This window comes from Mytilus galloprovincialis, chromosome 4 (assembly GCF_965363235.1).
Source record: "Mytilus galloprovincialis chromosome 4, xbMytGall1.hap1.1, whole genome shotgun sequence".
Taxonomy (NCBI): Eukaryota; Metazoa; Mollusca; class Bivalvia; order Mytilida; family Mytilidae; genus Mytilus; species Mytilus galloprovincialis.
In genome coordinates, this window is record NC_134841.1 from 20,355,213 (window position 1) to 20,377,202 (window position 21,990).

Consider the following 21,990-nt stretch of genomic DNA (forward strand, 5'->3'; position numbering starts at 1 on the left):
CGTTTGCAATAGGATAAGAACTTTGTAATGTAGGAAAATTAAAAACGAATACAACTCCAAGTAATAATAAAAATTCATAAGTCAATGCATAAAAGGAAAAACTCATTTGTAACTGTTTGTACGTGTCTATTTACAACTAAAATAAAACAAAAAGTGCCTTCAATTAAATGTGCAAGTATTAACACTGTTTAACGACTATAAACCAAAAATGTAGCTAATTGATTATTTCTAATAAAGAGGTTTTAATTTTTAAATATATATTATTCATTGATTTATTTCATATTAAATGCAAAACAAATCAGTGACCTGGTATTTGTTACCTGTCAGCTGACTCGGGTTCACCTACTGATTTTTATTTCATAAAGAAAGCAACTTGTTATGCATTTGAAAAGTATATGAAACACTAATCGTTTTTCTCATCAAAGACAATCTACATTTTGTAACATGGATTACTTGATGTGATGTCATCGATTTTCTAATGTTTTAAGGTTTAAGATAATCGAACGATCTTTATTTACTACTGCTACTGGAGATGTATCAATGGATTTTTAAAAGAAAATACAATTTATAACACCTAAACCCCCCTCCCAAATCACAAAACCGCCAAAATCTATCGGGATAAGAAAATCCTAAGTATTTCGAATATTTCATACTTTTGCAAACAGTAAATTTATAAAAATGACCATATAATTGATATTCATGTCAACACCGAAGTGCTGACTACTGAGCTTGTGATACCCTCGCGGACGAAACGTCCACCAGAAGAGGCATCGACCCAGTGGTGTACATAGTTATCAAAGGTAGCAGGCTTATAATTTGACACGCCAGACGCGCGTTTCGTCTACATAAGACTCATCAGTGACGCTCAGGTCAAAATAGTTAGAATGCCAAAACCAGTATTAAGTTGAAGAGCAATTCCCAAAAAGTGTGTCTAATACGACTAAGATAATCTATGATTGCGATAAGAAAATCTTTAGTATTTCGAATAGGTACCAGGATTATAATATGATATATGTTTGGATTGAAGAAGACGTTACTAAATTTAAAAAAAAAGTTTTATTCATTTGTCCTTTTAAATCCTTTATCTTTTTACTATATTGGTTAATTTTTGTTTACTGCAAGCTGTCATAGCGCCTTTAAACAATTGAATGGATAAAAGCACTCGTATTTGGTTACCCTGATTGCTTTTGTCATAAAATTAGACGTAAACTATTATATTTTTAACTGAAGTGCAATTGTGAAAATACTTAGTGTGTTTCCGGAAAATTTTATCTGTGCATAAATAACATGTTAGATATATTTATCACTTCAAATGTGTTCGTCATTCTGGTCGATAAACCAGTTCAAAATGGACGCCACTGAACAGGATGTTATTAAGGAAATGCTACCACGTATTGTTGAGGATTTTGATCCACTTTATATTTTGCCGTGTTTATACAAACTTTTGCCAACACAAGTTTGCTCAAAACTTAGAACATTCCGTTATAGACAAGAAAAAGTGTACTATTTTATAGAAAATGCTCTTAACTATCTGACTTTAGATGATGTGTACAAGGTTTTCTCGTATCAAGATGCGTACATATTTCTCATTGACGAAATACAAAGTAAAATTCAAAGAAGCAAAAAAGACGAGGTTCACTATGCCATTAAAATTAAACTTTTCACAAAAGATAGACGAGAACTAGTGGAATTTAGACATCGACTTAAAATATATTCTCTGACAGGGAACCAAATATCATTTGACAAAGAAGTAAACGATGTTGTAAAAAAATGGACAGACAAATCGTACAGCGAAAAATTAGTGGGAAATGAACGAGTAAAGCTTGCAGATAGATATTTCTTTGTTAGGGATGCACAGTGCGAAAATATGAGATTGAAATATGAGAGAAATCTTCTTTGTACAGATGTTCTCTCCGAAATTAAAAAAGTGACTCCATTCACATCAAATCCAGTTCTGGTATCAATGATGTACTTAGCACGAAAAGGTTCTGCCATGATAATGTCAGATCCAGCTCTTCGAGAAGAAGTATATAAGAAATATATAGAAACAGCAGAACATTATGTTGACCTTTTACCGGCTTGTCGTGAAACCGGACTTGTATTTTATATCAAGTATAACTTTTTGTGCTTAGAGTATGAGCAAACACGTGACAGCAGTCTAAAACCGATTTTGTTTGCTACTGCAGAAAAAGCTATCGATCATTTTTGTAGGGAGTATCCAAAAGTTGCATCAGATTTCCATAATATATTTTTTATCAAACTTATTCATCTTCATTTAGGAATAGGTGTTTTGGGGGATAATATAGACGGTGTTTCAATAACTAGTAGAAACATTGAGAGTGCTGAAGAACTGTTATCCAAGGTTAATGATAGAGAACTTTCTGACCGTTGGAAATGGGGTCTCAAAATTGCGAAATCAAAAATTTTCTTGATAAATAAAGATTTTAAAAATGCTCTCGAGTATGCTTACAAAGCATACAAACATGCTTTACAGGGAAGCTTTAAACGAGAAATTATTGTGACAGCGGAAACAATACACAATTTAAGTTACAGAAAATATTGGATAATTAATAATTTGGACGAAGTTAATGGTAGTCCTGAAATTAATATTGGATACTTTGATTTAGTTTGTGAAAATATTTACATCATGGCTTATTTTGTCTTGGTAATGTTTATGATGTTTTTTTTTTATTATCTGCGATGATTCGTTTCTTGGTGAGCATGCATATAAGGATCTGTGGAGAAAATGATTTCATTTAATTTATCTGTGTACAATTCCAAAAATTAAAATAAAATGCGTTTGAAAGGTCTATTTGTGCATGCAGTTTTCAGATAAAATAAAGTTCAATAAGCTGTCCGGATTGGATATAGTGTATGACCTTTTTGATTTAATCTACTCGCCAAAATTTACAAGTTTCAAATATTTCGACCTCGAGAATCATTGGATAGTCATTAATTCAATGTAAGTGTTAAAATGTGCATCTGATGTAAAACATATCAATACCGTTAATATTATTATATGTATGAACAGTTTAGTTTCACAACACCTATACAATAATTATGACTCATAAAAACCTATGTTATGACTTTATATAATAAACTCACCATAGATACCAGGATTAAATTTTGTATTTACGCAAGACGCGCGTTTCGTCTACAGAAGACTCATCAGTGACGCTCGAATCCATGTTATGAAATGTATACTTTGAACTGTAGTTCTATTCGTTTGATGTGTGATTTTGCTATCTGATTAGAAACTTTCTGTTTTTAAATTTCCTCGAAGTTCAGCATTTTTGTAATTTTACTTTTTGCTTTTTGTACAGAAGTAGAATCTTGTCCAATGATTTAACAACTTTAACTTTTTTTAAATATAAATCGCAACAATCATGGATTCGGTAATATCGTACAGTTATCAAATCGTTCTTAACAACACCGCTCTCAACAGCACAGCTCTTAACAACACCGCTCTCAACAGCACCGCTCTCAACAGCATATCCAATTGAATATATAACAGATTTAAAAACAATAAAATTGAGAAAGGAAATGGGGAATGTGTCAAAGCGACAACAACCCGACCGTAGAGCAGACAACAGCCGAAGGCCACCAATGGGTCTTCAATGTAGCGAGAAACTCCCGCACCCGTAGGCGTCCTTCAGCTGGCCCCTTAAAAATATGTATATATATACTAGTACAGTGATAATGGACGTCATACTAAACTCCGAATTAAACACAAGAAACTAAAATTAAAAATCATGCAAGACTAACAAAGGCCAGAGGCTTCTGACTTGGGACAGGCGCAAAATTGCGGCGGGGTTAAACATGTTTATGAGATCCCAACCCTCCCCCTATACCTCTTGCCAATGTAGAAAAGTAAACGCATACCAAAAAAAAACGCACATTAAAATTCAATTCAAGAGAAGTCCGAGTCCGATGTCAGAAGATGTAACAAAAGTAAATAAATAAAATGACAATAATACATAAATAGTAACAGACTACTAGAAGTTAACTGACATGACAGCTCCAGACCTCAATTAAACTGATTGAAAGATTATGTCTTCATCGTATGAATATCAGGCACAATCCCTCCCTTCAGGTGTCTAGTATCATACTATCATAAAATATATGAAAAGAACATGACCCGTGTCATGCCAACAACTGTTGTTTTCAATAAATGTGTTTAGTTCCGATGCAAAGACCCTATCAATGAATCAATATTAAAGCCAAAATATGCAATCTTTAATGACCTGACAACAGTATCGTAACTATATCCCTTCTTAATAAGTCTGTTTAAAGGTTTTGTAAGCTTTTGAGGTGAATAAAAATCAAGGTAAAACATACAAAACACGATATCGAGGGAAGCACATGAACTGAACAGCATCGACATAGTAAGAGTATTTTAGACCGCGAAAGTGTAACATAGTTGCATATATACCTATGTTGCACTTAATATTATATAGATGTTATAACCCCGCTATCAGACAATACCAAGATGCCAGATGACCATTTACCTAGCCTTGATAATAAACAAACCAATTGTCCCTGATAACGATTTATTAAGAAACCAGAACCTTGATTGACTATAAAACTTATCATCTAGAACATTAGTTTCCCACCATGTGTACGAAGAACAGAACCTCTGATATAAACATTACCATTGACCAACACTATACGATCACCGGACATTCTTATGACTCTATTTATTTGATAGACGGTTTGTAACTAGAGAGAACTAGTCCGAACTCTCTATGATTCAGACCTATGTGCCGATAGACATTTCGTGTTCGTTTATAATTCATATGTAACTCAAGTAAAACCAAAGCCGTATTTGGCACAACTTTATTGAACTTTTGATCCTCAGTGCTGTACAACTTTCTAGCGTATTAAATTTTAAACCTGGTGCCTTTTGTTAGCTTTTATTCGTGTGTTTCTTTGTCTAATATATTCTCCTATGTTTTTGTATTGTAGTCCTGTAATGTTATGTTGTCATTTTAATGTTGTATTTAACATTGCCATTAAAACGAGAGGTTTGGCATGTCACAAAACCAGGTTCAACCCACCAGTTTTTTCTTTTAAACATGTCCTGTACCAAGTCAAGAATATGTTATATTATAGTTCGTTTCTATGGGTGTTACATTTTAACGTACGTTGTGTCGTTTGATCTCTCTTATATTTGAGTGTGAATTCATATTACTATAAGACGTGTCACGGTACTTTTCTATCCCAAATTCATGTATTTGGTTTTGATGTTATATTTGTTATTCTCATCTGATTTTTTCTAATGCTTAGTTCGTTTCTGTGTGTGTTACATTTTAATGTTGTGTCGTTGTTCTCCTCTTATATTTAATGCCATTCCCTCAGTTTTAGTTGTTACCCCGATTTTGTGTTGTTTTTTTTCCATCGATTTACGAGTTTTGAACGGCGGTATACTACTATAGTCTTTATTTGGGTTATAGTCATTCTTCCTCATAAATCTGTTGGAGCATTTTGATTTTCTGTGTAGGGAACACACTCTTAGTAACGTACTAATTGAGATGAACAAAACACCTACAATGGGACAGAGAGTATAAAGTAAAATCACAAAAATGCTGAACTCAGAGGAAAATCAAATCGGAAAGTCCATAATCACATGGCAAAATCTAATGATAAAACACATCAAAAACGAATGGCCAAGAACTGTCATATTCCTGACTTGGTACAGGCATTTTCAAATGTAGAAAATGGTGTCAGTCATGAGAAATGGGAAGTTGAAATTGAACAATTGAAATCAGCATCTTTGTTTGAAATTGTCAATCTGGGTCAGTATCGATGAAATTAAAGATGATGATATGACATAAGATATTAGAAATAAGACATTATTTTTTTACCAATCAAAGGCCAATATCGGGCAAGATACATAAATATCGTAATACAATACAAGAGGTATAAGGGGAGGGTTGAGATCTCATAAATATGTTTAACCCCTCCGCAATTTTGCGCCTGTCCCAAATCAGGAGCCTCTGGCCTTTGTTAGTCTTGTATGATTTTTAATTTTAGTTTCTTGTGTATAATTCGGAGTTTAGTATGACGTCCATTATCACTGTACTAGTATATATATATGTAGGACTCTAAAGTGCGATGGTACTCTAAAGTGCGATGGTCACGCTAAAGTGCGATGGTCTACGCTAAAGACTTCAAATGTTTTGGCCACGAGCATCACTGAAGAGACATATATTGTCGAAATGCGCATCTGGTGCAAGAAATTTGGTACCGTTAATTTTATTAGTAAATATATCAAACAAACAAACTCCACAAATATTCTGCTGATTAAAAAATCCACAAATTAGATCCTTTAATCTTCGGTTTATTTGTTGTTACAGTACATGGCTACAAAAACAAATTGTTTATGACCGTAATAATTTGAATTTGCGTATACCATTTCTGTGGACAGCTTAAGCTCTGTATAAGTTATAAGGTATTTATATGTATCTGTATAAGGTATTTAGTCATACCTTTTTGGGTTAAATAAACAAAATAAATACCAAATTACAATTCTCTCAATTTGCTCATGGTACAACTTTATTTGATTTAGAAAATTAAATGTCAAGATTGTAAAGTTCGTTAAAAACATAATTTAATATATATCTCATTTCATATCAAGTAAATAGTGTACTGTTAACGAAGATTATAAGTTTCATCGGTGTAGGATACTCTACAAACAAGTCATATTTAAGACACAAAAATAAAATGAATTTAACTATGACATGTATTATACTGTGTTTGTTATTTGCATACTGAGTTATACAATAGACGTGAAAATCGATTATACAATTCTAATACAACTCATTCATGATTATAATTACTAAATTTTATGTTGATATATTTATTCGCACTTGCAACACCTATTTATTTGCACTTGAACACCAGAAATATAGTTTTATCAAATTGATTTTCAATGAGATACGTATCCAAATAACGTGTATTTAAGCAAATGTAGGTCACCTTCAACAATGAGCAAAACAAATATTGTATTGTCATTTTTCACATGCACCCACGTAAAAATTAAGTGAAACAATCCAAACAAAAGATTCTAAAAGCCTGATTTATGATTAAACAAGAAACAAACGAAGAATGAAATTACCAGGCAGCAACTTATATATACACGACAGTCACGGAATACAGGCTCCTGACTTATGACTTGCAACACAGTTCGAATTACTTCATCAATCTAGGCTGGTATTACATAGCAATGACCCCTCATGCAATTTTCCGCCGGGCAAGTTTTGGATCATTTCAATACTTTCCATACAAAAGGTTGAAAATAAGTTTACATACCGCCATCTGTCCTCGTGTCTATATTTTTTCAACAATATGGATTTCACTATTAATATGTTTCAATAGTGCCCGCCAATTTATTACATATACTTTTCGTATTTTTTTAGAAACTGATTGGTCTCTGGAATGCAAAATATAATCTATTTTTCGACTTTGGTTACATTAAAGAAATTTTGCATCCACATTGCTTTCGTCTTGTCGACACACGTGTTACTTAAAAGATCTGGGGTCAGGTAGTGGGGTTGGTATCTTATATTTTGTCACAGGAGTGCTGTTTTGGTAATAAAAAAAACGTATTTCATTCATATATGTGATAAGCGTAACACAGGCCAATGGTTTATGGAGGAGAATGGAAGCGATCACCACATTAGAATATACTTTATAAAGATCATTTGATATTGAAGGTACAATGATACGAAGATGGGTTTGTAAAACATAGCCGTATTTGACACAACTTTTTCAACTTTGGATCTTTAGTGCTGTACAACTTTGTACTTTTTTTCACTTTCGATCTTTTATATCTGGGCGTCACTGGTAAGTCTTGTGTGGACAAGGTGCGTTTTTGGCGTATTGAATTTAAAACCTGATGCTTTTTTGTTATCCATTAATCATGTGTTTCTTTGTCTAATACGTTGCCTATTTATTTCAATTGTAGTCCTGTAATATTATGTTGTAATTTCAATGTTATATTTAACATTGCCATTAAAGTGCGAGGTTTGGCATGCCACAAAACCAGGTTCAACCCACCATTTTTCCTTTAAAAATGTCCTGTACCAAGTCAGGAATATGGCCATTGTTATATTATTGTTCGTTTCTGTGTGTGTTACATTTTAACGTTGCGTCGTTTGTTTTCTCTTATTTATGAGTGTAATTTCACATTGCGATAAGACGTGTCACGGTACTTGTCTATCCCAAATTCATGTATTTGGTTTTGATGTTATATTTGTTATTCTCGTGGGATTTTGTCTGATGCTTGGTCCGTTTCTGTGTGTGTTATATTTTAGTGTTGTGTCGCTGTTCTCCTCTTATATTTTAATGCGTTTCCCTCGGTTTTAGTTTGTTACCCCGATTTTGTTTTTTGTCCATGGATTTATGAGGTGTAAACAGCGGTATACTACTGTTGCCTTTATTTGTAAAGCTTATCTAATTAAAAGAAGGTTACTGTCCTTTACGGGATAATCTATTTCCAATTGACGTCGCCGATAATTCGGGATGAGCTTTTTGTTCTAATAGGGGAGATCTCCCCCATTACACTGAGGGGAAATATAGGCAGGAGGGATATTGACTATAAGACACGGGTGTTAACTTGATTTTATAAAACTTTGTCAGTTCTAAAATATACTTTTTTTTCATATATTATCATTATTTTTATTATTATTATTATTATTATTATTATTATTATTATTATTATTATTATTATTATTATTATCTTGCTTCGTTACGTTTAAAAAAAATATTACAAGGTTAAGAACGTAGAAATGCAACCGTTGAATTTAATAAACGTTATATCTACTCAACAGTGGCCTAATGTATTCAGCCAGACAATATACAGTTGAAAACCTTTGGTCTTGAATAGCCTGAATATAAATGTTTTTAATACCTCTAGTGTATACATAACCTTGTTCTTACAAGTAAAATTAACTATTTTCGTTCGAACAACGATGTTCGTGGTGCATTAATATTAAATAGTCGTATTATCAATAGAAGTGACAAAATGAAGCATTTCAGCAGCAAAGTAAGGATTAGAAATAATATTGCTCGTGAAACCCTAGCGGAATTTTTAGGGACTTTCACATTGATAGTAAGTATTATATAAATTATGAAAATAAAACTTAGTAAACTGTATGCGTCCGAAACGCTTTTCGGTGATTACCTCCATCAGGGACGCTCAAAACCAAATATTTTTATTCAGCCAGACAATATATAGTTGAAAAACCTGAATATAAATGTTTAATTACTCTAGTGTATACATAACCTAGTTCGTACAAGTAAAATGAACTTTGTAAGTTCGAACAGTGATGTGCGATGATGGGGTTGTAACATTTTGTATGCGTCCAAAACGCTTTCCTGTAATTACCTCCATCAGGGACTCTCAACCCCAAATATTTGAAAGGTAAGAAGTAGCAAAATAAGTGAAGACCAAAATGAACAAAAGGGACCATGACAGGATAGTATATCAAGATAATAATATCATCAAAACTTGAATGCCGTACTCATTAATAAAATAATATTATCATACATCCAAGAGCTAAATCTGCTATCTCTCTTTTTCATGGAAGAGAGGCGAACGAAGTCAAAGGACACTAATATTATAAACTACAAATAAACAAGCATTTCTTTGACATTGTATAATTAAGTAATTGTCGTCATCTTTGGTCTTATTAATTTTGACAAGACGCGGTATATATGTATCCCGCTATCTTTTTTATGATTACTTTGTGTGTTTCTCGTGCAGGTTAGTCCTTGTGTGCAAATCGGTTGCTAGAGGTTTTTACAGTGTTGTTTCAACTTATTTACCAATGTATTTATATTTACTTAATTCTGAATTTTAATGAGAAGGTGTATATTATATACGGTATGTACTATCAGGTACAAACACTTTTTTGTTGGCGTTTGTGTCAAATTTACTTTCAACTACATACAGCACATGTGTATGTGCTTATACAGTTTTGACTGCAATCTAATAAAAATATCGAACTCTTATACCAAAAATCTGTGAATTAATTTCATAACTTTTTAATACTGTTAAATGTTGTTACAATCTTATGGGTTGATTATTGAAAATACAAAAATAAGTAAACAATGAACGTGGTTGTTAAATTTGATATATGCTTTTATGTGCTTCTTTGTTAAAAATATTTCTTTGTTTTTAATCTGATTGAGATTGTGACACGGTGATGACTGCTGTACCCCTATTTTTGACAATTTAACATATCATGTCTGTTTTGTTCGATTTAAATATAATGGAGTTTGATGCGACTGTCATACATATGAGAGGTTTAGCGCTTTAAAGCCAGGTGCAATCCACCATTTTCTTATTTCACCATTTTCTACATAAGAAAATGCCTGTGCCAAGTTAGGAATTCGACAGTTGTTATCCATTCGTTTGATGTGTTTGAGCTTTTGATTTTGCAATTTGATAAGGACTTATATCTAGAAATTGACTAGGAGGGTTGGTTGGAAACAAAACTTTATGACAAAAGAGGTGATTTCAGCTTTCCAATTGTGACCATTTCATTTTTAAACCAGAAATCCAAATGGTGAAGTTGAAATCATCACTTCGTATTTTTTTTGGACGCCATCACGAGTTCGTTGACCATTATGGAATATCGGTTATACAGATGATATCGGATATGTTCCTTTCTCATAAATACAATCTCAATCCCTTTTCACGAATGCGACCTACAGGATGCGACTATTTACTGGCTTTGATATTTTTACCTATTTTTTCTGTTTGTTTTGTTTACACATCGTTGTCAATCTAATGGAATTTGATGCGACTGTCGTATAAGTGAGAGGTTTAGTGCGATAAAACCAGGTTCAATCCACCATTGTCTACAATTGAGGATGTCTGTACCAAGACAGAAATATGACAGTTGTTGTGTGTTTTATCATTTGATTTTGCTATTTGACTAGGGATTGAACCTGCTTTTATAGCGCTAAACCCCTCACTTGTATGACAGTCGCATCAAATTCCATTATTTTTACAACGATGTGTGAACAAAACAGACATAGGAAAAATTGTCAAAATAGGGGTACAGCAGTCATCACCGTGTCACAATCTCGATTAGAACAACAAAAAAAATAATATTTAACAAAGAAGCCAAAAAAGCATCTATCAAATTTAACAACTACATTAATTGCTTACTTATATATGTATTTTAAATCAACCCATAAAGGATTGAAATATTTGAAGTCCTGTGACTGAATTGCAAGCAATACAAACCATTAAAGTCTGAAATGGCCTATATCTGTACTCGACTGTACTGATTTTTACTCGACCAGTCTGAATTGGTCTGACTTTCAAGTTAAAGTCAGACCAATTCAGACTGGTCGAGTAAAAATCAGTACAGTAAAAAAAATAAACATTCACTGCAGTATTAACTAAACTCAACTGACGCAGTAAATCTATACTAGGGCATAAGTTAATGGTGAAAATAGTCCAGTTACCATAAAATACTTCCGAAATATTCATAAAATGTTGAATACTATTGAAAATATTAGTCACAATTCATTTTTTAGATTATTTGATCAGCTTGTTTTATTAATATTTTAAAGATGATATTTATATTATTATATAAGTGTTGATTAATATTGTGTTGAAGTGATATTATGATTGATTATTGTGAAATTTTAATTTCAATACTATATTGAATACATTTTTAATTTCAAGTTTATTTAAGTTTCAAATTTCATTTTTATTAAAAATATTTCCTAAATTGATTAAATTCAGTTGATATATACAAAGAATAGGTCTAAGTTGGTTAATACTTGGTCGAGTATGGTTCAGACTAGGTCGAGTATGGTTCAGACTCGTATAAAATGGTTAAGTACTGGTCAAGTACAAATTAAGACTGTACCCTTTCATGAATTTGACCTACCGAATTAGACTATTTACCGGATTTGTAATCACATAAGCAACACGACGGGTGCCGCATGTGGAGCAGGATCTGCTTACCCTTCCGGAGCACCTGAGATCACCCCTAGTTTTTGGTGGGGTTCGTGTTGTTTATTCTTTAGTTTTCTATGTTGTGTCATGTGTACTATTGTTTTTCTGTTTGTCTTTTTCATTTTTAGCCATGGCGTTGTCAGTTTGTTTTAGATTTATGAGTTTGTCCCTTTGGTATCTTTCGTCCCTCTTTTAAGTATAGTTGAGACTACAGTTGAGTATTATCAAGTAAATTTCAGACCAATTCAGACTGGTCGAGTAAAAATCAGTACAGTCGAGTACAGATATAGGCCATTTCAGACTTTTACTGGTTTGTAGTGAAGGTTCACGTCAACTCTAGTGTACAGTCGCGTCTTTGCTTTAGGTTGGACTGTGTATTTCATATTTATAAAATCTACTGCTAGTTCCCCCGTGTTGTAAAATAACAATACGTCACTAGTTAGTCATGCTAGGGGGACGTATTGGAATGAGGAATAATGACTATATTACACCGTTCTGACAATGATTTTTTTTTCCGACGTAGTCGGTATAGTTTCGGTTTGTGCCCTTTGAACTTAAGGACGCTTAACTATGGCAACAGAATACGCATGCTCGAAAATCCTTTCTGTGATTGGGCAAAATGCTGTCATGGTGGGTGATTTGGTTGTGATTGAAAAAACGTCTCGTTAATTATATCGTGATTGAAAGCAAGGGAAAAACTATAAATATTTGACTAGATCTTACAAAGATTTATATTTTTATTAAAATAATTGTTTCTCCAATAGCTCTTTGCATCCGTGACAGCTGTTTATTCGGGACAATTATATAATATTTAATGTAAACTTTGTTGTACGAACGTACATGACTTTTAGAACGCACCTACGCATGTGAGATTTCTGCGGGGTTTTGGTGAATGTAAACAGAAAGATACGAGGACCGAGAATACTGAACACAAACAGAGAAAACGTTATTTAAATGGTATCTTTGTGCTTCTGAAGGTTATCGAAATGATAGTTTTAAACATATACTCAAATTTAAATACGTCGAATATCTTTTTTAAAGATAGTTCTTGTTACATTTGTGTTAGTTTAAAAATATTTTTATTATTTTTGTTATTATTATTACTATTATTATTAGTATTATTATCATTAATATATAGTTATACTTTTTTCACATTCGAAAAAAAGAGGTTATATTTTGGTTCGTGACCTAAGCAGATGAAACCATTTTCTTTAAATATCCTGTACCAAGTCAGGTATATTGCAGTTGGTATCTAATAGTTCGTTTCTATGCGTTTATTTCAGGAAAGAGCTCATTTTAAAAAATCCTTTCAATCTGTACTTACATTGATAGTACAACTGCCAATCAATAGTTCTAACAATTCTTATGGCTTAGTTTTAAACAATGTGATTGAACTTCTGATCTAGTGGCCATGCTACACTTCCATGTATCTGAAATATCTCCAGTTTACTTTCTTCTGTTTAAATTTCTTTGAAGATCCTTTTATCTTTTACAGATGTCAAGTTTGTTCAATATTCAATTTCTCCAAAACAATTTTTATTCAACATTCAAAAATTCGATTTCAATATTCAAATTTTAATTTGAATTTTCAATATTCGTCAACAAAAACATGTAACATATTGAAGGCCGTACAGTAACCAATAGCTGTTAACTTCTAAGGAATTTTGTCTCTGATGAAGATTTGTCTCATTGGCAATCATACTATACATCATTATTTTAAAACCTACAACTGTGCATCGATTCTCCTTCAACAGCAGCATTAAGCGCCGAATAGATTTGTGATTTGATGGAAATATGAATAATTGGGAAACACTATCTTATGTATGTTATAAAGACTCTTACGTATCAAAATTTCAGTAGGATTTTACAATTCTTAGATTTGGACCCTATGACTGAAACAATTACAGGAGAAATTGGCCTTACTGCTTCATTAGAGATTGTCGTGTTGTATATAGTCCAAGACAACAACAAAAACAAAACATTTTTTTCTGCCTTATGCACTGAATGATCCTTTAATTAATTAATCTGTATTTATTGATTTTTAGGTATTTGGGGATGGTTCGGTCGCCCAAGCAGTTTTAAGTCGGGATGGCGTTGGCAACCATTCCTCTATACATTGGTCATGGGGACTAGCAGTGACAATGGGAGTTTACATATCTGGTGGTATCTCGGGTAAAAACTATTATAAATAGAATACATTGTGACAGATTTTGTTTCTTTGGCTGTGTGCACATTAGTCTGTCCATTTGGCACACGTACATTGATAAAAAAAAAAGAAGACATATCAATACTGATATATCTGTAAATAAAGGCAACAATAGTATACCGCTGTTCGAAAGTCATAAATCGATTGAGAGAAAACAAATCCATGTTATAAACTTAAACTGAGGTAAACACATAACCATAAGAGGAAAACAACGAAACAACAGAAACACTGAATTGCAACAAAAAACCAAAACGACAATGCAACACACACACAAACGAACTATAACTAACAACTGCCATTTTTCTGACTTTTTACAGGACATTTTAAGAAAAAATGGTGGGTTGAATCTAGTTTTGCGGCTAGCTAAACCTCGCGCTTAAATGGCAATGTTAAATATAACACTAAAATGACAACATGTCATGACAGGACTACAGTACAAATAAATTCAAGAACATTTAGGACAGAGAAATACACAATAAACATTACAACAGGACATTTCGACATGCTAATAGTTATCAAAGGTATCCGGCTTATAATTTGATCTAATCAGCACTTCGGTGTTGACACGAATATCAATTATATGGTCGTTTTTATAAATTTCATGTTTTCACATTTTTCAAAAAACTACAGATTTTCTTATCCCAGGAATAGATTACCTAAGCCGTATATGGCACAACTTTTTGGAATTTTAGGTCCTCAATGCTCTTCCACTTTGTACATACTTGGCTTTATAACTATTTTGATCTGAGCGTCACTGATGAGTCTTATGAAGGCGAAACGCGCGTCTGGTGTATTAAATTATAATCCCGATACCTTTGATAACTATCTACATAAGACTCACCAGTGACGCTCAGATCAGAAAAGTAAAGAAAGCCAAACAAGTACAAAGTCGAAGACCATTGATTACCCAAAATTCTAAAATGTTGTGCCTATTACGACTAAGGTTATCTATGCCTGGGATAAAAAAAAATCCTTAGTATTTAGAATAATTCTTACTTTTGCAAACAGTAAATTTATAGAAATGACCATACGATTGATGTTCATGTCAACACCGAAGAGGCGACTAACCACAGAATAAAAACGAACACGTAAAACAAAAAAGGACAGCACATAAAACAGCACAAAAGAACCATGAATTGTCACCGACTGGAAAAAGCTACAAAATGACATCTAAGGTAAAAGTGACGTCACAGTTAAATTTCTATAAGCTTGATATAGTTCAAAATCAGGTTTTTAATCATGATATTGAAATATTTAATAACTAATAATACAACCAATGCGCTGTAAAGAATAGGAAACGACTCGTTTGCACCTTCATATGATATCCAACAGTATATGAACTATAATTATATGCACACCAGACATGAAGATTTGTTTATGCATGCATCACCCTTCACAGAATTCTATATTCGTCGGTAGCAGCAAGAACTAGTAACTTACAAACATGTGATAGCAATCAATAGCCAAACTTCTGCATCAGTAAACGACAAAGTAAAAATATGTTTGTAAGGAAAGACACCGAATTAGAAAAAAATCTGTTTATTTACAGGTGGTCATCTGAACCCAGCTGTGACTGTTGCCATGGCCTGCATCAAGAAAGTCCCATGGAAGAAAGTACCATTGTATATGTTAGGCCAATATTTAGGATCTTTTGTTGCATCAGCTGTAATTTATTTTGTATATTATGGTAGGTTTCAAATAAATATATTGAATGTAGACTTTGTATTATCAGTAAGTGAATAAACTAACCACAGATACCAGGATAAAAATGTAGTGTTTGCGCCAGACGCACGTGTTGTCTTCAAAAGACTCATCAGTGACTCTCGACTCAATAAAAGTTGAAAAGGCCAAATAAGTACGAAGTTGAAGAGCCTTGAGGACCACAAAATAACGATTATCTCATATTTCTGGAGAGAGAAAGAGTGAGATGGTACTGAGGAAGATTTTGGAAATAAGTTTTCTGACCAGACAAGATAAAAAAAACGGACTAAAAAAAGATGAAAATGCAGGAAATAAAAGTGTTCAAAATTTAAAAAAAAATTGCAAGACTCGCTAAATGTGCAAATAAATACTCCATCATCCTGAACCTTCTTCTATTAGATTATCAAATGGTCGCCCCCTAACATATGAAATTTCATGTCAGTATTTTGTGTCGAAACCAAACTAGTTTTGAGTAAATCCCACTTAAACATGTGTTCATTGTACTTGCAAGTAATAGTATTTTGAGATCAAAAGAAAGACAATAAATAACAGAACTTTGCATCGATTTCATAGGAAACAAAAAGTCCCTCACTTGCCAATTCCATGTTTACGTATACATAAAATTGAGAATTGAAATGGGGACTGTGTCAAAGATACAAAAACCCGACCAAAGAGCTGACAACAGCAGATAGCCACCAACGGGTCTTCAATGCAGCAAGAAACTCCCGCACCTGGAGACATGCTTCAGCTGGCCCCTTCACAAAAACGAATACTAGTTCAGTGATAATAGACGTCAGACTAAATTCCGAAATATACACAAGAAACTAAAATTAAAAACTAAAAAAACAAGACTGACAAAAGCCAGAGGCTCCTGATTTGGGACAGACGCAAAAATTTAGAAAATTAATTTAAAGTCTGCGTTGAAGAGCCATTGGTGGCCTTCGTCTATTATCTGCTCCTTAATCGGATTTTTGTCTCTTTGACATATTCCTAATTTCCATTCTTAATTTTATTTTGAACATTTGCACGCATTAGCAATTCTAATGCTTTGAGCTAGTTGATCAGCAGACCTTATTATAAGTACTTTGTACTTTCAAGATTCATTTTACTGAACAGTCTTTGTAACTCATTAAAATTTTGGTGTAAAAACTGTACCTATTTTCAGATGCTTTAAACGAATATGACGGAGGGACCAGAATGGTATCTGGACTAAACGCAACAGCTGGTATCTGGTCAACTTATCCACAACATTTTGCTTCCGTAGCTACTTGTTTTGGAGACCAGGTAAATACAGTAACTGTAATTTCAGATATTATTGCGTGCATGTATTAATTGTTGATTTTTTCAAAAATGTACAATAATGCAAGTTTAATTATTGCGATTTCAGAAAATATACAGATCTATCAATTTCATGTCATAGTTATAATAAACAGCTGCGTCATGAGCGCATGATACGCCCGTCGTCTTGTTTGTAAGTTTTATGCAATAATCATAAATAGTTTCTGAGATACAGCGTGACAGGTGAAAACCAACCTTTTTTTAACAAAAAACTCAATAAATCTAAAGTAAAACTTTGAATCATCACCAAAAAGTATACAGATTTTTAGATTTATATATCTAAAAAGTGTGTAAAGTTTTGAGCAATAATCATAAATTGTTTTTGAGATACGGCGCGACATGTGAAACCCTCCCCCCTTTTAAAAAAAAACCTCAATATCTCTAAAATATAAATTTGAATCAAAACCAAAAAGAATACAGGTCTTTAGATTAATATAACTAAGAAGTGTAAAGTTTTAAGTAATAATCATAAATCTATTTTGAGATACGGCTCCACATGTGAAAAAAAACACACCCCTGTTTTAGTTAAAAAGTCAAGTAACTCAAAAAGTTTTAATCTTATTTTCACCAAAAAGTATACAGATCGTTTGACCATCATAAGAACAACTATATTTAGTTTCATGAAATTTGGATAAGTAGTTCTCAAGTTACGGTGCGACATGTTTACGCCGGACAGACAGACGGACAGACGGATGGACAGACGGACGCCGAACATTTGTATACCATAATACGTCCCGTCAAAATTTTGACGGGCGTATAAAAATGCAAGTTTTATTATTGCTATACTCACCTATTCGTATTATAAAAAACTTCGCTGTAAATTTCGGAGGCCTCAATTAAACTAATTGAAAGATTATGTCTTGATCATATGAATATCAGTCACAAGTACTTGTATTAGGTCAAAATGATAGTTTTACCTAATAAAAAAGAAAAATATAATTATGAAGAGTGGTATACATAAAAAATAAAATAAAATGTTTTCGACAAAATTATGAAAAGACCTTTTTGAACTTTATTTCAAAATTTCAGATACGCTCAAGCTTAACTTTAAAAATATGTATAGTACTTTTACATCATATATATATCTCTTGTAAAAACAAAGAATACGATTAACACATTAATTTATCTTTAGGATATTAAATATGATTATTCATATATATTGACAACAAATTCGAAATACTCTTTAAAAGAGAAAGATTGGAGCACTTTGTGAAAAAAGAAACATTGACAAAAGCAAGAAAACTTTTAACACATTAAGAATACTAATATCTATTATGTCTAGCTATAACCCCAGGTTCATTCAACCCTTTTCTACATAAGAAAATACCTGTAACACGTCAGGAATATGACAGCTGTTATCCACTCGTTTGATGTGTTTGAGCTTTTGATTTTGCCATTCATTTGATTAGTTTGTTACTTTTTATGAAGTTTACTACGTCAAATTTACACTAATAAATTGTACAGCTTTATTTGTATCTAGCTCCTTGCAACAGGCATGCTACTAATCTGTATACTGGCAATAACAGATGAAAGAAATATGGAAACACCTAGAGGACTGATGCCAATTGCCATTGGTTTAATAGTGACTGTCATTGGAATGACATATCATTTCAACTGTGGATACGCTATCAATCCTGCACGTGATTTAGCTCCACGTATATTCACGTCTGTTGCTGGATGGGGAGTTGGAGTATTCAGGTATCGTAATTAGCAACGAACTTTTTTTTTAAGCCCCACCTACGATAGTAGAGGGGCATTATGTTTTCTGTTCTGTGCGTCCGTTCGTTCGTCCGTTCGTCTGTTCGTTCGTCCATCCGTCCGTTCGTCCGTCTGTCCCGCTTTAGGTTAAAGTTTTTGGTCAAGGTAGTTTTTGATGAAGTTGAAGTCCAATTAACTTGAAATTTAGCACACATGTTCCCTATGATATGATCTTTCTAATTCTTATGCCAAATACCAAATAAAAGTATTGACCCCAATTTCACGGTCCACTGAACATGTAAAATGAAAGTGCGAGTGGGGCATCCGTGAACTATTGACACATTCTTGTTTTAATATATTATGGTTCTTAAAATGTGAATATTTTTTTTTAAATTTTCGAGTTAGAAGGCAACCCTATTTTACGAAGCAACAAAGGCCATCCAGTTTTTAAGCTCTGAATCGTCCTGGTGATAGACAAGTTGGGAATAAATTAAGAATACCAAAGATTACCTAGTTTTTTTTGTGTTCGATCTTTCCCAATTGATAAGCGGAATAACAGTAAAAATAAAATAAGGAGATGTGGTAAGATTGCAAGAGTCAGTAGAACTATACGAGTCATAAAGAGGCGATGAACTGTCTTAGATAAATTCCCTTCCGATAATGGAAATAGATGGACTATTGTATAGACGTGAACTAAACAATATCAGTGGAATCAGTATCTCAAAAAATCTTGATATTTTAAATAAGAGTGTAAAGACATTGTTCATGATCAAAATCTGCCTGATATGTCCATCTTTGACAAAATACTTTAGATTGATTTACTCAGTTCACGAAGAAAGAAAAACAATAAGCAAACAATGATAAAAGCATATAATAATATAAAAATAAGGAGTTATATGATAGTCAATGAGACAAGTATCCATCAGAGTCCAGTCACCATTCAACCTTGAGCAATGAGCAAACCCCATATCATATAATGTATCTATAGGAGGTCTCTACGTCATCAAATGTGAAACAAATGAAACGAGATAATTCATGATATATTGGATAGTTCTGTGAAAGTATGACGCAATGCCAATCTCAGTTTAATTGTTTTAAAGCCATCGCAAAAATAAACGTTTGTAAAATATTTATCACTGATAAAATACTTTTAAGTTCATTTAATTATTTTCATATTTTGCAGTTACAATGATTATAAGTATTTTTGGATTCCTGTTTTGGGTCCACACGTAGGAGCCATACTTGGGGCTTTTTTGTACCAGATTTTGATAGGATTTCACTGGCCGGAAGTTGTTGAAATAAGTAGCGATATACAGATTCAAGAAATGAATGATAAATTCTCAGGTAAGATTAATCTCTCTCATCAGACTCGTGTTGTATCTTTAAAACACTTAACTGATCTATAGCGGGTTTTTTTATTATAAGATTTTTATATGGCAGTGATAACAAAAACAAAATATATGAAAAGTGCAGTAGAAAAATCACTCTGGTGACGAAAAACCAAATAACTTAAAGTAAGGAAACGAAGTATGAATATCTATGAGACAAATATCCAACAAAGGCATTTTGCTATGTGCTTCTCCATTCTACATTGGCTAGAGGTATAAGGAAGGGTTTATATCTCAAAAAAGATGTTTAGACCCGCCGCATTTTTGCGCCTGTCCCTATTCAGGAGCACCTGGTCTTTGTTAGTCTTGTATGTTGTTTTAATTTTAGTTCATTTATATGTTGGGGTTTAATGTGACGTCCATTTTCACTGAAGAAGTACATAATTCCATTAAGGGGCCAGCTGAGGAACCAGACATAGCAATCCACACTCATTTAGGCAAATAAAAACATCTAAAGACAGTTATAAATATTCATTTTATCCACGAACAGTTATAAATTGGAATCATCTGCCACAGCCAATAGTATCATGCAGTACAGTAGAGGGATTCAAGAATATGATCGACGAATCTGCTCTCATCCCCATATTCTATCCCTAACTATTCTGTTATCAAATGTTTATAGTTTTATCAAAATTTATTTTTCAAATGTACATACGTTATTTTGATTTTTTAATTTTGTTATTTTTGAATTTCTTCTTGCTACAGTGTAAATTATAGATTTTAATAGTCGACGCCCGGTAAATAATCTTCAATAATTGAAAGATCGCTAGAAACTTAAAGAAGGAGAGAACCTCCGGGTGCGGGATTTTCTCATTGCTTTGAAGACCTGTTGTTGGCATTCGGCTGTTGTCTGCTCTATAGTCGGGTTGTCTCTTTGACATATTCCCCGTTCCATTCTCAATTTTAACCTCATCTTAACCTTGTTGTCTACAAGAACAGAAGTTATTTTTCATCGTTGTGCAGATGATGTTTAATGTTATTCCATATTGGTATTATTTTAGTAGGTTTCTCTATATGAATTGGATTTTGAATAAAAAAAGCATATTCACCTGAGAAAGTGTTATTCACCGCGCTAAACGTCACGCGCTTTTACATGCAACGTTATGGTTAGATTTTTCATGTTAAATTTATTTTGGTATATGTTATTCCTTAAATACATGTTCTTCTCTCGGAATATGGAATAAAACAATTACTGTCTTTTGTTTCGGTAAATATGGGGTTTAATTGACTTTTGAAAAACTGATATTCACTTCGGCCGTCGTTATATGTATCTTACTCTTACAAAGAAAATAGTATTTCTATTACAGAAAAAGAGAAAGAAGTATACACCAACAGAGGCATTTCACAAGATTCATAAAGTACAATAATGTTCAGCATATAAGAACTATTACAATGTATTACATAATGTATAATACCATCAGACGATGCAAAACCACAAAATAAATCATGTCAATAAATTTATATACTCTTAAGTGGTTGAAATTTTATTTTCATATGTATATGTGTGTGCGAATTATCACTATTTATCACAAAATTAATAAATAGTTACACTTGTTGTTAAAATTATTGTTTTGTATTGTTTTGAGATTGTCATTATTTACTGTTTCTGGTGGCGTTTTTTTTTTTTTTTTTTTTTTTTTTTTTTTTAGGGTTTTTTGTGTATTTGTTATGAATCTCCA

At 32.7% G+C, this 21,990-nt stretch overlaps 2 protein-coding genes across 2 annotated transcripts; both read left to right on the forward strand.

Moving 5' to 3' along the window:
- Nucleotides 1-1,329: 1,329 nt before the first annotated feature.
- LOC143071584 (uncharacterized) lies at nucleotides 1,330-3,197 on the forward strand. Its single transcript, XM_076245988.1, has one exon. The coding sequence runs from the start codon at nucleotides 1,349-1,351 to the stop codon at nucleotides 2,702-2,704; it is 1,356 nt and encodes a 451-aa protein (XP_076102103.1). The 5' UTR covers nucleotides 1,330-1,348; the 3' UTR covers nucleotides 2,705-3,197.
- Nucleotides 3,198-9,025: 5,828 nt separating this feature from the next.
- On the forward strand, nucleotides 9,026-21,741 carry LOC143070992 (aquaporin-10-like). The gene is made up of 7 exons (XM_076245086.1): nucleotides 9,026-9,112; nucleotides 14,026-14,152; nucleotides 15,736-15,873; nucleotides 17,053-17,171; nucleotides 18,706-18,923; nucleotides 20,107-20,267; nucleotides 21,619-21,741. Exons 1-7 carry the CDS (start codon nucleotides 9,026-9,028, stop codon nucleotides 21,666-21,668), a joined length of 900 nt encoding a protein of 299 aa, XP_076101201.1. The 3' UTR covers nucleotides 21,669-21,741.
- The last annotated feature ends 249 nt before the right edge of the window (nucleotides 21,742-21,990 follow it).